Source organism: Electrophorus electricus, chromosome 14, assembly GCF_041902795.1.
Source record: "Electrophorus electricus isolate QZ-2024a chromosome 14, ASM4190279v1, whole genome shotgun sequence".
NCBI classification, from domain to species: domain Eukaryota; kingdom Metazoa; phylum Chordata; class Actinopteri; order Gymnotiformes; family Gymnotidae; genus Electrophorus; species Electrophorus electricus.
The window spans coordinates 9,925,001-9,939,043 of NC_137510.1; the positions used below are offsets into that span (position 1 = coordinate 9,925,001).

The 14,043-nt window shown below is 42.9% G+C and overlaps 1 protein-coding gene across 2 annotated transcripts in view; it reads right to left on the reverse strand.

Annotated features, from left to right (window-relative positions):
* The window catches only part of lyrm4b (LYR motif containing 4), a 31,562-nt gene that overhangs the window by 16,784 nt on the left and 735 nt on the right, over nucleotides 1-14,043 (reverse strand). For both annotated transcript variants that reach the window (XR_014116812.1, XM_027013296.3), the window contains exon 2: nucleotides 9,330-9,450. Coding sequence is in view for 1 of the 2 variants with exons in the window: in XM_027013296.3 (XP_026869097.1) it covers nucleotides 9,330-9,450 (121 nt within the window). In the remaining variant the exon portion in view is untranslated. The remainder of the gene's footprint in view (nucleotides 1-9,329; nucleotides 9,451-14,043) is intronic.

Genomic DNA, 14,043 nt, shown 5'->3' on the forward strand with positions numbered 1-14,043 from the left:
AAGCACTAAAAACAAGACAGACATTCAATAAAGTTATGACAGTTCATCCATCTGAGCTGCTGTTAAATGGATTTGAATATGGATTGGTGTGAACTTGAGCTCTATTAGGCATCAACACCTATGAAGTTCTTCTCCCCTCTTGATTAAAAATCCACACGCACACAATGGACAGGTGTGACAAAGCTCAGAATAGCTAAATGGTGTTAAGGGGAAAGCCTGAGAGACAGAGGCAGGAAATGAGCATGCGAGAGAGAGAGAGAGAGAGAGAGAGAGAGAGAGAGAGGCAGAAAGCAAGCAGGAGAGCTTGAGGGAGGGAAGGAGGGAATAAGGGAGAGAGAGAGAGAGAGAGAGAGAGAGAGAGAGAGAGAGAGAGAGCACTACGCTGGGGAAAGAGTTGGGAAAGTGCTGAGAGAGGAAAGCCTGCAGGGTGGCACAGCACAGCAGTGGCTGAGGTAAACTGGGGGGTAGCAGGAAGGGTGGGGCCAAACACACACAAAAAAAAGGCTAATGAATATGTAAATGGGGTGCTTTGCTGCTGGTACTGAAGCGCAGAGTTTTTACCCCATCCATCCAGAACTCACCCTCCCTAACTGTGAGGGAGACTTTCTTTTCTCTCCATATCTGTCCCTTCCTCACACACAGAGAGAGAGAGAGAGAGAGAGAGAGAGAGAGAGAGAGAGAGAAAGGGTGCATGGGTGTTTTTCATTAACCTGTAACCTGGTCACACCAACCAAAACTACTGTTAAAAAAATGATGTAATCATCACTCCAGGACAGCTGGTTCTTGGCCCAGGACCAAGGGTGGGCCAGTAGGAAAATTTGCATACTACATCATTAATAATAACGATCAATCTATAAACATTACTTGCCATTAAAGATGGTGCAAACTTTGTTCCCCTCTTATGGAACTCAGTACTGTTTAATTTCGCAAGTTTTGCTTTACACTCTAGCTTTTGGTGAAAAGTAGCATATATCTTGAGCCAAGCCATTTGCTGCTGAGTGTTAACGTTAACGTTCTTCACCTTGAGATACCTTTAGTAAGCCGCATTTGGCCAACAGCTTTAACGTGTCTGTCCTGTTGATGACCACTTGCTGACTCTGAGCGGAGGTCAAAAATGGTGTGAGCAATGTGAAGGTGTTGGCATAAAAATGTTTTAAATGACCCCACAGATTCCACATTTCCATATTTCGCAGGCGCTTTTTAAAAGGAGTGTCGGCAGATGGCCTCATCGATATTCTCAAATTCTTCACCATCACAATTTAGTTTGAATCCAAAATAGTTCCAGATGGCTGTTGTAACCTCAGACTTCAAAATGCTTTGTTGGTATGTGTACACTTTTAGGACTTCAAATCGCGAATGGAAATTTGCCTGAACTAAGGAGCCTGGGTAATGGTTAGCCTGAATTTATGGGCTGGGTTAAACTTATCTGAACCAATAAGCTGAGGCTTGAATTTTGAGCACTGAAAGATCCAAGGGTGTAGATGAGTCTCCTTACTTCATTGCTGCCATAGTAACAACCGGAAATGTAAACAGATGTCATTAATGCTGTGCACATTAGTTTTAAAATGTCTTGCCACTGGAAATGACAAATCCTTAATTTTGATGGTCTGAAGGTGTTTGCACACACTTTGCTTGCACAGCTGATGAAGGACCTCTGTTCAAAATGTCCAGGAAGTTTCTCTGGAAGCTCGTTTTTGTAGAGGATTCTGAAAATCTCTACATCTCTTACTACATTTTATTATATATATAAGAAAAAAAAACACACACGGCAGAATAACTAAACTAAATAAATTTAAAAAAAATCCCGTGATCTGCATCCACATATGTCAGGAGGTGTTTGTTTATTTAATTCAGCGCCATGGACAGAGCAATTCAGCATGATTCAGCAGCAGTAACCTTACCTGAATGCAGACCTGCATTTCTGGCACTTTGCCAACCAGCCCAATTATTTATAGATAGATAGATAGATAGATAGATAGATAGATAGATAGATAGATAGATAGATAGATAGATAGATAGATAGATAGATAGATAGATAGATAGATAGATAGATAGATAGATAGATAGATAGATAGATAGATAGATAGATAGATAGATAGATAGATAGATACATACATAGATACATACATAGATAGATAGATAGATAAAACAAACATCAAAAACCCCAAAAACAAAACAAGGAGCATCAGCGATAAAGCTTTGGACGCATGAGGATAAGCTAAAGGAGAGAGGAGTGTCCTTCAGCAGAACTTCACCCACTTAGGAGTCTATTCACTGCTCTGTCTGGCTTTCCTGGCAGTTAAGCAAGGTTTTCACCAGCCACACATTTGTGGTCACTTCCCATTCAGAGGCTCAGCTGCAATGTCTGACAACCACACAGAGGGCCAAATCTCACCTTCACACTAACTTTCACCACTACAAGCCAAAAAAGAAACCACACAGTAACAGTTGTTGAAAAATGAATTTGCTAAAATTGCATACACCTCAGTAGAAATGATGCATCCCTTCTGATGTGCAACAAACCTGACTGCTACGAAAGAATGCAGAAGAGAGTTCTTTCAGGTCTATATGCAAATCCTCACCTTCACTAATCACGTGACCCGCATAATGAACTTGGCCTGTGTTCGGGGCAGTACCATGCAGCAGCCTCCCATATTGCTGTTTAATAGGAATTTAATTCTATCTGACCGCTTCATTTTGTATAAGTCTTCTCAGCAACTGTGCTCGTCAGTGTTGTCTGGGGTGTGACCTTCATCGAGCCCAGCCTCTTCTCCCACGTATCTGAGTGGTGGGATTCAGAAAGCTGCCATTCTTGGCTGCTCCTTCACTCCTCTAATCTGGAACACAATAACCCATTCCATGCTTTCCAAACTTGGAGATATACTGTACAGACCCTCTGCACCAGCTCCAGATGAGACTGCAAGCGGGTCGTCATGCGACCATCATCAAATTCCGACACTCTTTGTCCTACATCATCTGCTTGGCCAGATCAGAAGAATATTTTTCACTCCGAACCCCCCCCCCCCCCCCCCCCAATAATCTCTAGCACGCTTTACCCCCTACTGTCATGCTAACGCAGCTAGCCTATTCTGCTTTGATTGGGGAGAGGCGACTAGGCTTGAAATAGCACGGTTCCCAGAGCTGCTCTGCTGGTCGTGAAAACATTTGTTACAGGATTAAGGATGCTATTTTGAGGAGGAGGTGGTAAATCTTAAGCCCAACAGGCTCACCATGCATTCTTTGTCTTCAGAAGAGACTGCTCACGATCGGACAGCACGCCCCGTGATGACTTGCGTTTGTGACGCTACAAACGGCCTGGAGGTTCACGCTAATGTGCAGACATGTGACACGCTGTGTGACTAAATCATGAAGAAACGGGGGGCTAGCATTCATTTTATAGACATGTACACCTACACAGCTACCACAGTCATATTATTCAAAACAGTCACTCATCGCTCACATACAAGCACAGGAAACATGGGTAAAGTAGAACAGGCATGTAATTTTAAAAGCAATATGCAAATGGCCTTTATAACAAATTACACAATATTTTGGTGTGTGCATGCTGGGAGCATCCTAAGCAAACTCAGATGTTCCAGATACGTGTTCTGTGAGTGTTTTGATGATTCATGACATTTAAATGATCCAACAGATGTAAACAGCTTTGGTCAGAATAATACAGGTCAGTCTTTAACTATGTCACATCAGAAGGTTTACCAGTGGGATATAATATATTGCAAGTGCAGAATGCAGCTATAGAATCACAACATAGTATTTTGTTCCCCCCCATATTGTCCATCTCCAGAGTTGTTCCATAAAACCTCATTTTGAAATAATCAAATCATAAATCTAAAACACGAAGCAGAAAGTCTTCTAATGAATGAACTAGCTGAATCTAATATCCAGTGGGGAGAACACACTCAAACTCTTCCTCTTGAGTAGTTTTGTACCTTTGCTGCAGCTGCTGAAAGCTTAGCCATCTAGCTGGGGCGCATTTGAGGGACAGACTACGCGGGAGGTGGTACAAGTTTTGGCTGACAAAGAGCCATTACAGCCATCAAGCTAGCACTGTACTCGATTCCACAATATACTTTTCTGGTGACCTTGGGGAAAACAAGGCACTCACTACCAAGTCTAATGATCCATGACCATGTGAACATATTTGCAACATGAAATCGATACTGGGTACAGAACTGTTCACAAGACACTTGGATATGTAAAAATGAAACACAGTTTGCCTTCAACGTATCTCAGGGTTTTGAGCCGAGATGACTGACACCTGTCATTACAATCTAATATCCCCATTCCAAAAACATCAAAAATCAAAAATCCCAGACCAAAACAAACAAAATCCAATCAACTGATGTGGATAAGAATAGCTAAATGGTGAAAGAATGAATCAAATTTTACACTGAAACACACCTCCTGCTCTGTTATCATTCAGTGCTGGACTGAACATATTTATCCGTACTAAAACAATAACTGTCATGGTACGGCCCCTCCCCCAAACGTCTCCCTGCGCGTGTGTTCGTCTGTATGGCCACGCCCTCCCTGTGTTTCACACCTACTCCTTATTGTGTGTCGTTAGTGTGCATGTATCCAAGTCCTGTGTCTGAGTATACGTGTGGTCGACGTATGAGCCAGGTTAGTTGTCGTTTTTGTGTCAAATAAACGTTCGCTGTATTAGACAGGGTTCGCCCCGCATACTGCTTTGCCTCCGCACGTCACATGTATGGCAATTGCTTAACGAGTGCAGAGTCTTACTGGTTGCAATAGAAAGCACTTGCTGTCCAGAAGTCATTGAGCTCATGCAGATTTCATATTAGTTACAGAGGACAAACTATGTTTTGAAATGAAGTACCTTTATCTGCAGTTATGAGAGAATTGATTGCTTGGTGGTGGGTAACACCACCCGGAGCAAATTTACCCGGAGAGGTAAATCAGATCAATAAATCAATACTTTATTTTGAACGGCATTTTTAAATTACTGTGATGGGAGTTGTGATCTTAGGCCATTCCTCTTTGTACTCTGATTCAAAGCTTCATACAGTATATTCTAGAAGTGAATTACAATACACATAGAAACAAACAAATTCATAGGGGAATTTAGTCTTGAAATACGTAAACCTTAATCTGGTTAAAACTGATTGCAAAGAGATTATAACCATCAAAAAGAAATGGGATACAATACTAGAGAACCATCGCTAGTTACTTTGCTGGGTGATGAGTTTAAGTACTTTCTTCTGAAAGTTTAGTATTACTAATGCAACAGTACATTTTTACCAATTCGACGTGAATGGCATTTCTAATGAGAACAGCAATGATGCATTTCGAACTGCCACTTGCTTGTAACTTCACAGCTTGTCTCCAAATTACAGATAGCCTACACTTTCCTCTGAACTTGGTAAAAACAAAGAAAGTGTTCATTATTGTCAGTGCGCCTTTTTGGTTTCTGTTTCTACACTTCTTTGATGCCACTGTGAGAACACTCTGTAATCCAAAAGGTTGCTATCGGTAACAGAATTATGATTCTGAAGAGAGGAAGAAGAAAATGCTGCTTAAAAACAAACAAACCTTTTTTAATGTCATAGTAGCAGGCCAACTTGAATTATTTTTCTAAAAATCACACACACACACACACACACACACACACAACCGCACACCCACGGTGGACTGTGGGGGCTTTGCCCTGTTAAGCATGCCGCTACAGTTCTCTCCACGGCCAGATTTACAGGTCCTGCCGCATTAAGTCAAAATCATTTTGGCTTTACGGAAATATACCGCTGCTACTCCAGTGAAAAATGAAGGGCATAAATATGAATCAGAGATGAGGAGGGGGAAGAGCTGAACCAGTTAGGCTTGGCTCAGCACCAAAAGCTCTGACCCATTCAAGCACAACCCAGGCATTCTGGGGCTGAGTTATGGTCACAGGTGCTCAAAACCTAAACTGCAATGGAAATGTAGCTTGCTATTTAGGCCATGGGGAATTCTGTAGTAGAGAGTAAGGCAATGGTTTCTCTGGAGCCAGCCTAGAACAGAACAGACACGCTATTCCCATCCCTCACATTCATCTGCTCATCTCTCTGTCTCAATCTGAAGAGGAAGTTTTATGCATACTGTACTAAAATCAGTGATTAATTTGTGCTCGTAAACATGGAAAAGGAAAAGAGAAATTAAAGCGAAGTGAGATGGAAAATGTAGGGGTGCCAGGCAACTGATGTGAAATCCATTAGGAGTCTCATTAAACCTCTATTTGGGGCAGTAGCCGCAGTGAGTCAGTTTCCCGCAGAGATGTCTGTGCCCTGCCATGGGGTGCTACCCGAAGCCACAGATTTTTATACTTGTTACACTAACTTAAGTGCATTTTCAGATAGGGGGCACATCAATATTGCATAGCTCACATTTACTTTAATATCCTTAGGCCTCCCCCAGTAGAAAGGGTATGTGGGTATATATCAGTCAAATCAGGGCAAACGGGGGAATGGCATAAATCATAAAATATTCCAGAGCACAGAGAAGCCAAACACAAAAGAGAACACAGGATGCTGCTTAACCAGAGGACAGCATTAAGTGCTGTATAAAAAGTGACCCAGTGGTCCTTCATTCTCTCTAGCATCCTTCTGTGCATGAGTGAGTACTGCAGACATTCCGAGTGATCATCTGTGCATCAAAGCCAAGATGCAAGAATTTAGATAAGGAGGAGAATACCAGCACCAGTTACTCGTGGTATACACATACGCACAAACGCTAGGGAGAGGCGGAGTTACATCTGTGCCAAATCTTGCCATGAGCGTCAGAGAGGCAGCGTGGGTAGAGAGTGACATATGTGCTGGCAGTGCCAGGACACAGCAGGACGTCACGTCCACGTATGCATGTGAGCACATGTCTAGGTGATGGGTCTTGCTTCCTCCAGCAACGTGTGGCATGTACAGGGCACGTGGTCTGACTCAGATATCTGCTGGAAGACAGCAGTACTGTTTACTGTATGGCACTGTGACAAGAGGAGCGAGAGCCACCTACACGCACGCACGCACGCACGCACGCACGCACACACCAGCCTGTTCCACGACAGACAAAATCAACTCATGTGAAACACTAAAAATATCAATTACTCACGGTGAGAGCATGCTTAGTCACTTGTGCCTTCACATATGTACACAGGATGGGGAGAGACAAGGCTCCGCCCCTCTAAGTCACGCAGCCATGTGGTAGCAAATCAGGAACTATAGGCATTTTGCGCATTTGTCTGAGATATATATATCTATGTGGTTTTTTTTTATTGTGTATAAATACACACACACACACACACACACACAATTATATCTATACCCCACTAAAAACACCTTTCCCCTGCAATGAGAGTAAGATAAAGGTTGAGGTACAAAATCCTGGCTTTCTTCCTGTAAATATAGTGATTTCATAAATATCTTCGATTTCGAAGTAAGAGATCAAAGTCATCATCCCAAACATGGGGCCGAGCTGGAAAGGGCAACAATCGGGATGGAGCAGGCAAACTTCACCTTAGCCATTTTAGTTTCTTTCCCATTCTTGGGTGTTTGTGTGTACGTTTTTATCCTTTGCTTTTATCCTTTTGACTAATGTGGGCTGCATGGACATTTTTGGATGGCAGACCACTCTTATACTAGTATGTGTAAAAATATAGAGCAACACTGGATACATTCAGGCCAATGTAACTTCCCACTACTATGAGGGTCAGTCAGGGCACATTTTTAAGAAGCAATTTTTGCCCTCTTTGACTAAAGCCCGTAGTTGTTTTATTCATAACTACAGCACGTTTGAAATAGCCTATACAAAATAATAGCAAAAATGAGAGAGAGAAATCGGTACAGTTCAGCTGAGTAGGAGCCACTTGGGTTGAATATGGGCTGAGTATACTAAAAAGAATTCACGATGCATACTCCGGACCGGTCATTTTTTAGTATGGTTTGGATGGACACTACTGTCCCATAATGCAATACAAAACAGAAAGGGGAGAACTACTCATGTCTGGAAAAATTTGGGTAAGGGAAAAAAAAAAAAAAAGTTTTTTAAATTAGACACCACCACAATAATAAATGGTTACTATTTTAGTAAGCAATCCATTTGAACCTTGTTAATTTGTGTAATTTAACTAGCCACGGTAGCCACCTAGCTGGCAATCTATCTGATGGCAGCTACATTCGGCTGGCTCACTTATTCATATTTGTAAATGAGGTAACTAGAATATCTGGCATTACTCTTTTAGGTTTAACAGCCACGTTGAAAGTAACCGAACTGTAGCTTGCAATGATGCATGTTGGCATAGCAACGCTTCATCACTTACAGTTAGTACAAGACAGAGCAGTATGTTAATGTTTTGTGTACAACGCTGCCAAACCCGTACTATTAAGATAACTATGCATTACACACTTTACAGTATTAGTGCGTAGTACGCAACTGGGACAGACCCCAGACTGTTGTTAGTTAGCCAATTTCACTAAACACTGTCCTCTGCAGGGTTCAGATTGAGATAAGACGGACTATGGATAAGAGTAAAGAGTGAAACTGGCTCATTCATTTAGAACTGTAACAATGACTATGAACTGCTAAGTTTGGATTTGTATCTGACTGTTGTGGATAGCTAACTTTCAATGAGCTCACTAGCTAAGCTAACCTGTTATGCTTACAGTGTGTCGGTTATGTCAATAAAAACTGCTCTAGACAGTGTTTTGTTTGTTTATTTTTACATTTAAAAAAGTAGTGTGTGTGAAAGCAGCACAAGTTAGCTAATTTTGGGGCATTTTGTTGTTTTTGCTCTCATACTTTGTGTCAGTTAGCGCATTTCCAAAGTTAGCGCATTTCCATTTCCATTTCTGGATTAAAGCTCTTATTATTAGAGTGCACCATTAAAACTACCCAGTCACCTGCCACCGCAACAAGCTGAAACTCATATTTTAACAGCTTCATCAAGACCACCTAGTACTAGATAAGTCCATGGGCAAAGCGTGGGAGAGGATGGGAAAAGCCCTTATCTGACATGTTCCCCTGATTGGTCTGGTTAAAAAGGACAAAGAGGCTGACAGAAAGCCGCCATCCCTGGGGATGAGGCCCCAGTACGGAATGGAATTATGGGAACAAAGCACAGGACAGCAGGGTATCCGTGGACAGGTGGGAGCTCACCAGATGCTCATCAATATTCTTCTAGCAAGACATGATAGGCCCCTTCAGAGGACAGCGGGGCTCAGAGGGAGAGAGAGAGGGAGAGAGGGAGAGAGAGAGAGAGAGAGAGAGAAATACTAGATTTAATCAGCATTGTCGGTGCTTTGTTATTTTGTAGGTGTGACTAGTACCTGTCTCCGGATGATGTCCAGGTTTTCACGCGCTTTCTGCAGCAGCTGCTCCACGGCTTTTGGGTCCTCCACACCCTGGTTCTCCCTGAACGCGTCTCGCACTCTGCGCAGGGCATACGTCCTGGGGAGAGGGAGGAGACACACGGGATGGTAATCAGCACTCATCACAGACCAATCCCACAAGACAGACAGTCAAAGACAGACTAACATAAATAACTTTTTTTTTTTTGAAGCATTCTTTCAAGAGTTAGAAGTTCAAGAAACTACCGATAACAGTTGGCGCAAGTGAAAACCGGCAGTTATGCTTCTCATTTTTCTGTGCCGATGATGTAACTGGAACGCAGGCCCTTTATTCCCAGCATGTGGTGTCCCTTCATAAACACAAAGACATCCTCCCATTAGCCACCAAGGGACGAGTGCCGTGCAACTCAGAGTGCCGGAAACGACTCCACGGACTCCGAGTAGAATGTGCTCTTCGCAGGACTGGGAGGGGGGGCGGTGCTGTGAGACGGCAGGGAACCGATCAGCTGCGTCCTGCCGCCTGGAGCCGCATCCAGCCCATGCGCGGTGCCTGGCGTGCGCGCCACCCGGGCCGGCAGCCATCAGACATCTAGTTAGGAGGATGGAATGTGGTGATGTTTCTTTTTTCCTTAACAGAAATCTCTCTCCCTCTCCCTCTCCTCTTCATCTGTGTGGCAGGAGCAGGAGCCTTGATTGCCAACATCAAAAGTGGCTGCCTGGCAACCACAGAAATACGTCCACCCAGCCGCAGGCGGTAAGGAGGCAAGTCCGCGCTGCCGCGAGAGCCGGGACCTCTTCTCCCCGCAGAGGATGAGGAGAGAGGGGAACTGGAGGAGGCGGAGAGACAAGGTTGGTCGGAGAGCAGGAGGGAGAAATACTGGAAGGGGGTTAATAGGAAAGCGACAGAACGCAAGCCCACAAACGCACCCCTGCGTGTGCCCTGGCGCCTGCAGACGCAGACGGACAGACGGCATGCAAATCTCAGAAACATGCATAAATTAATGTAAAAAAAATAAATAAATAAAAAGACGACAGATGACAGATGCAAAACTGAGATTTGAGGAGGAGAGGGAAAAAGGAGCAGTTGTTGGATGAAGTGAGTCATCCTCAGGATGCTCAGACTGACAGGCAGTGCAAAGCAGGCTAAAATAAGCCAGCTGCTCAGAAGCAGACGTCACATGCGTTTGTAAGGTTTTAGGTTCATCCAGTGTCACCCCTAATGTGTGAAATACACAGCCAATTACATGATGAGGAGCAGACTTTAGACTACAAAACTACAGGCGAAATCCTCCACATCAACTTGTGTGAAGCCTAAAAATACAAATAACTCCAACCATTACAGTGAAATATGTGAGCCAAAACAATACAGCGTAGTGCTCAAGAGAGGATAAACCTCTCATGCGATCAGATAGCTTTCAAATCTTAACGGAATAGCAAAGATTTGAGGTTTCCGACAAGATGTAGCGCTTAACCTATAAATAATCACATGGGTTAAATAAATAAATAAATAAACCGAGTTATCAAATTACTGAAACAATACAAAGTTATCGTATAATGATGCAAGTAAAAAGTCATGAAGGGACTCTTGCTTTCATATACTATGAACAACTAATGGAACATGAGATGGAAGATGCTGTCTGGCATGTATACGCACTTCCTTCATCCCTCGGTGGCACAGATGACACGACGCTTAAGAGAAAATCACACATTGGGTCTTTGTCATCAGCGTAGGAATTTCTGATTCATCGCGTCTAGTTTTGAGTATTGTGCTTCCTTGGAGTGACAATCCAGGCGGCTAAACAGTCTGGCTTTAAGAGATGCAACATGTGAAGAAAAAAAACCCCCCAAAATCCCTTCCTGTGTCCTTTGAAAGCTCATGTGAATGCTTATTACTCACGTTACCAAATTAGATGAATTATGCCCTGCAATGGGCTGCTCATACCAATCTGGCATTTCGGCACACCACGGACAGCTGAAGGGAAGAGATGGAACCAAGCACACATATGGGATATACCGACAAAACAACAATTGAGGCCTTATGACATTGGCTCATATCAAACTGTTACTCTGCTGTGGCCAACAGTTAGCGTAGCGTCACCCTCAGGCGGTTACACACTCGATTAATTTGCTTCACTCACAGGGCAGCGGCGCTGAAGAACATGAATAATAGCGAGGATCACAAGGACCTCACAGTAGCAATGTCTTTCATAGCTCAATAAAGTGATAGCAATTAAAGCTCCTCAATATTTAACACCACCTTCGCTTTGAAACACCTGCCGCATGTTTTATTAATGACACATCCCTCCTCCAAACTGGGTTTCGTCTGGAAAAAACTGCTGAGTGTGGTCAAACTTGCTGCTGTAGATGTCAACTTTACAGGAGAGAAGAGGAGGCTGTGAAGAGCAAGAGCCTTGCTGGCCATAGAGCCTGATGACCCAGAGTACATCAGACTTAGAGCTCTGTGCTGCTTCCTGCTAAACAGCAGGACCAAGACGGAGCCAAAGACGTTAAGGCTTGAACTAGACCACGCGTAACGATGAGACAAGAAACCTTGAGGCAAACTGCAGATGAAAAAGGAGCTTGATTAAGAGTAATTAAAGGCAATTAAGATCACGCTAAATGAAAATAACTGGTAGGCTGACTAATTGAGGGTAGCAAATTAAGTAGTGACATATCTCAAATGGGGAAGAACATCAGACACTTGTCCCTAGCACAAGTCACAGCGACCTTTACTCAGGCTATCCCTGTGGCCCCATCTTGGACAAAGGCTAATAAATCAGTATCAGATATCAAAGTGATCCATTTGCAGCTGTGGTCTGCAATATATTAATTTTGTATCTCAGCAAGTCAGATTTGGAGGCTATGATGTGAATTATGGCTTCCAAATACACTAGCTGTGAATGCAAAGGGAAGCAGCCAGAGAGACAGACTGCTTTTGGCACCATGTGATGCCTCTGAAGCAATCAAACAAAAATGGTCTTGCCTTGGAATAGCCTATTTTCAGAGGAGGACTGGGAGGTTGGGGGTCGGGGTGAGGACAGGAGAGGATGAGAACTGTGCGAGATGTGTGGAGTGCTCCCTGATCACTTATTTATTTGAGGCTTTTAAAGATTTAATTTCTGCCAGCTTTCTGACTGGCGCCGAGCGTACACAAGTCGTCGCAAAGCGTGCTAACGTCAAGCTGGAGTAAAGAACCACTGGGGGGGGTTCTATTTAACAGGGACGTGCTTTTGCGTAAGAGGTGCCCTACTTCTGCTGCTCCTATGATTTTGCAGTATTCGCTGTCAGTAAAGCTCCCCCTCTGCTTCCACAGCCTCTTCTGTTGCCTTCTCAGTAGTCTGGCCGCAGACCAGTAATTTTCTTAACCTGAATCAACCGTCTTCTACCCTTCTTTCTCTCTGTCTGTCTGTCTGCCTCCCCCCCCAAATTAGACTCACTCTATACGTGCCTTTTCCTCTGGCTGCTTTTTAATCCTTCTTTCATTGCATTATGCATCTCCTCCTATGTCCCCATCACACCCTCTTTCCCTTTTATGCCAGCAGGGCTTTCCCTAACTCGTTTGAAGCACCTAGCCTTCCTCAGAAACCTAAGCAATTCAGATCACATACACTCTGAGATCTTGCTTGGGGCTTTAACCACAAAGCTAAACAGCCCATTTGAAGGTATATTACAATCCACGATGGCTTCACGAATTCCTGGCTATTTCCACCCAGTGGAGCAAAATGCCTTTTTAGACTCTGAATAATTTAAAAGATTATGCTGTTCTATGAATCAGCTGAGAGCATAGTGTGCAGCCATTCAAGCAGAGCAGAGGTCTGAGTTTTTGGAAAACTGTAAACAATGAGCTTTTGTCTGACCGTGTTAAAATAAGGACATTTATGAGAAATCAGTACTGAAAAACACTGAAAAAGTGATCCTTTAAATAGACATTTGGCATTTTTAAGATGATCAATTTGGTACATAACTATAAATTAACTGTTTAGTTAATAAATATGCATCCTTACGACCCAAATCATAATTTTAAGATCTCTTAAGAGCTCAGCTTCTCCAATACGTGTATTCTAGTAGCAACCTCTAACAGATCATATAAAGACAGACTGAAGTGGATACTGGTAATATGATATTCAACTGTACATTAAGGAAATAAAATCTTTAATTAATTGCACAGTTCTGTTGTGCTGAAGGGGTGGCATCAATTGGTGTGGCATGACGTAACTGTTAAGGCTACTTTAGTAATGTGTCTAAGCACTGATTCAAATTACTTCTTTATCTCTTCTTTTCTTTGGTATCTCTTTTTCCGTGAGGCTGCACATCATCTAATAGCTAATTACAACAAAAGAGATAAGGTAAATTTGCTAGTGAACCAGCTCATATATTCTGAGAAGCCTATTTGTGCTTGAATAAATCTCTCAAATCTTCAATCTACCTAGATGAAATCTGAAGTCACTGGTACTTATTTATCTCTTCTACATGATCTGAAAATATTAGATTATGACAAACTAGTGTTGAATGTCATGTGTCTTGATTTTTTGTTCTTCATTTAAGTTTAGCAATTGCGTATCATTTGCTATTATTAAACTATTTTAGACGATGCAAAAAAACAACAACCCACATACAAAAAACCCAACAGTGTGATATTGGCATTATATATCCGCCAATGGCCTACTTGCACTGTAAACACTGGCACCTTGAA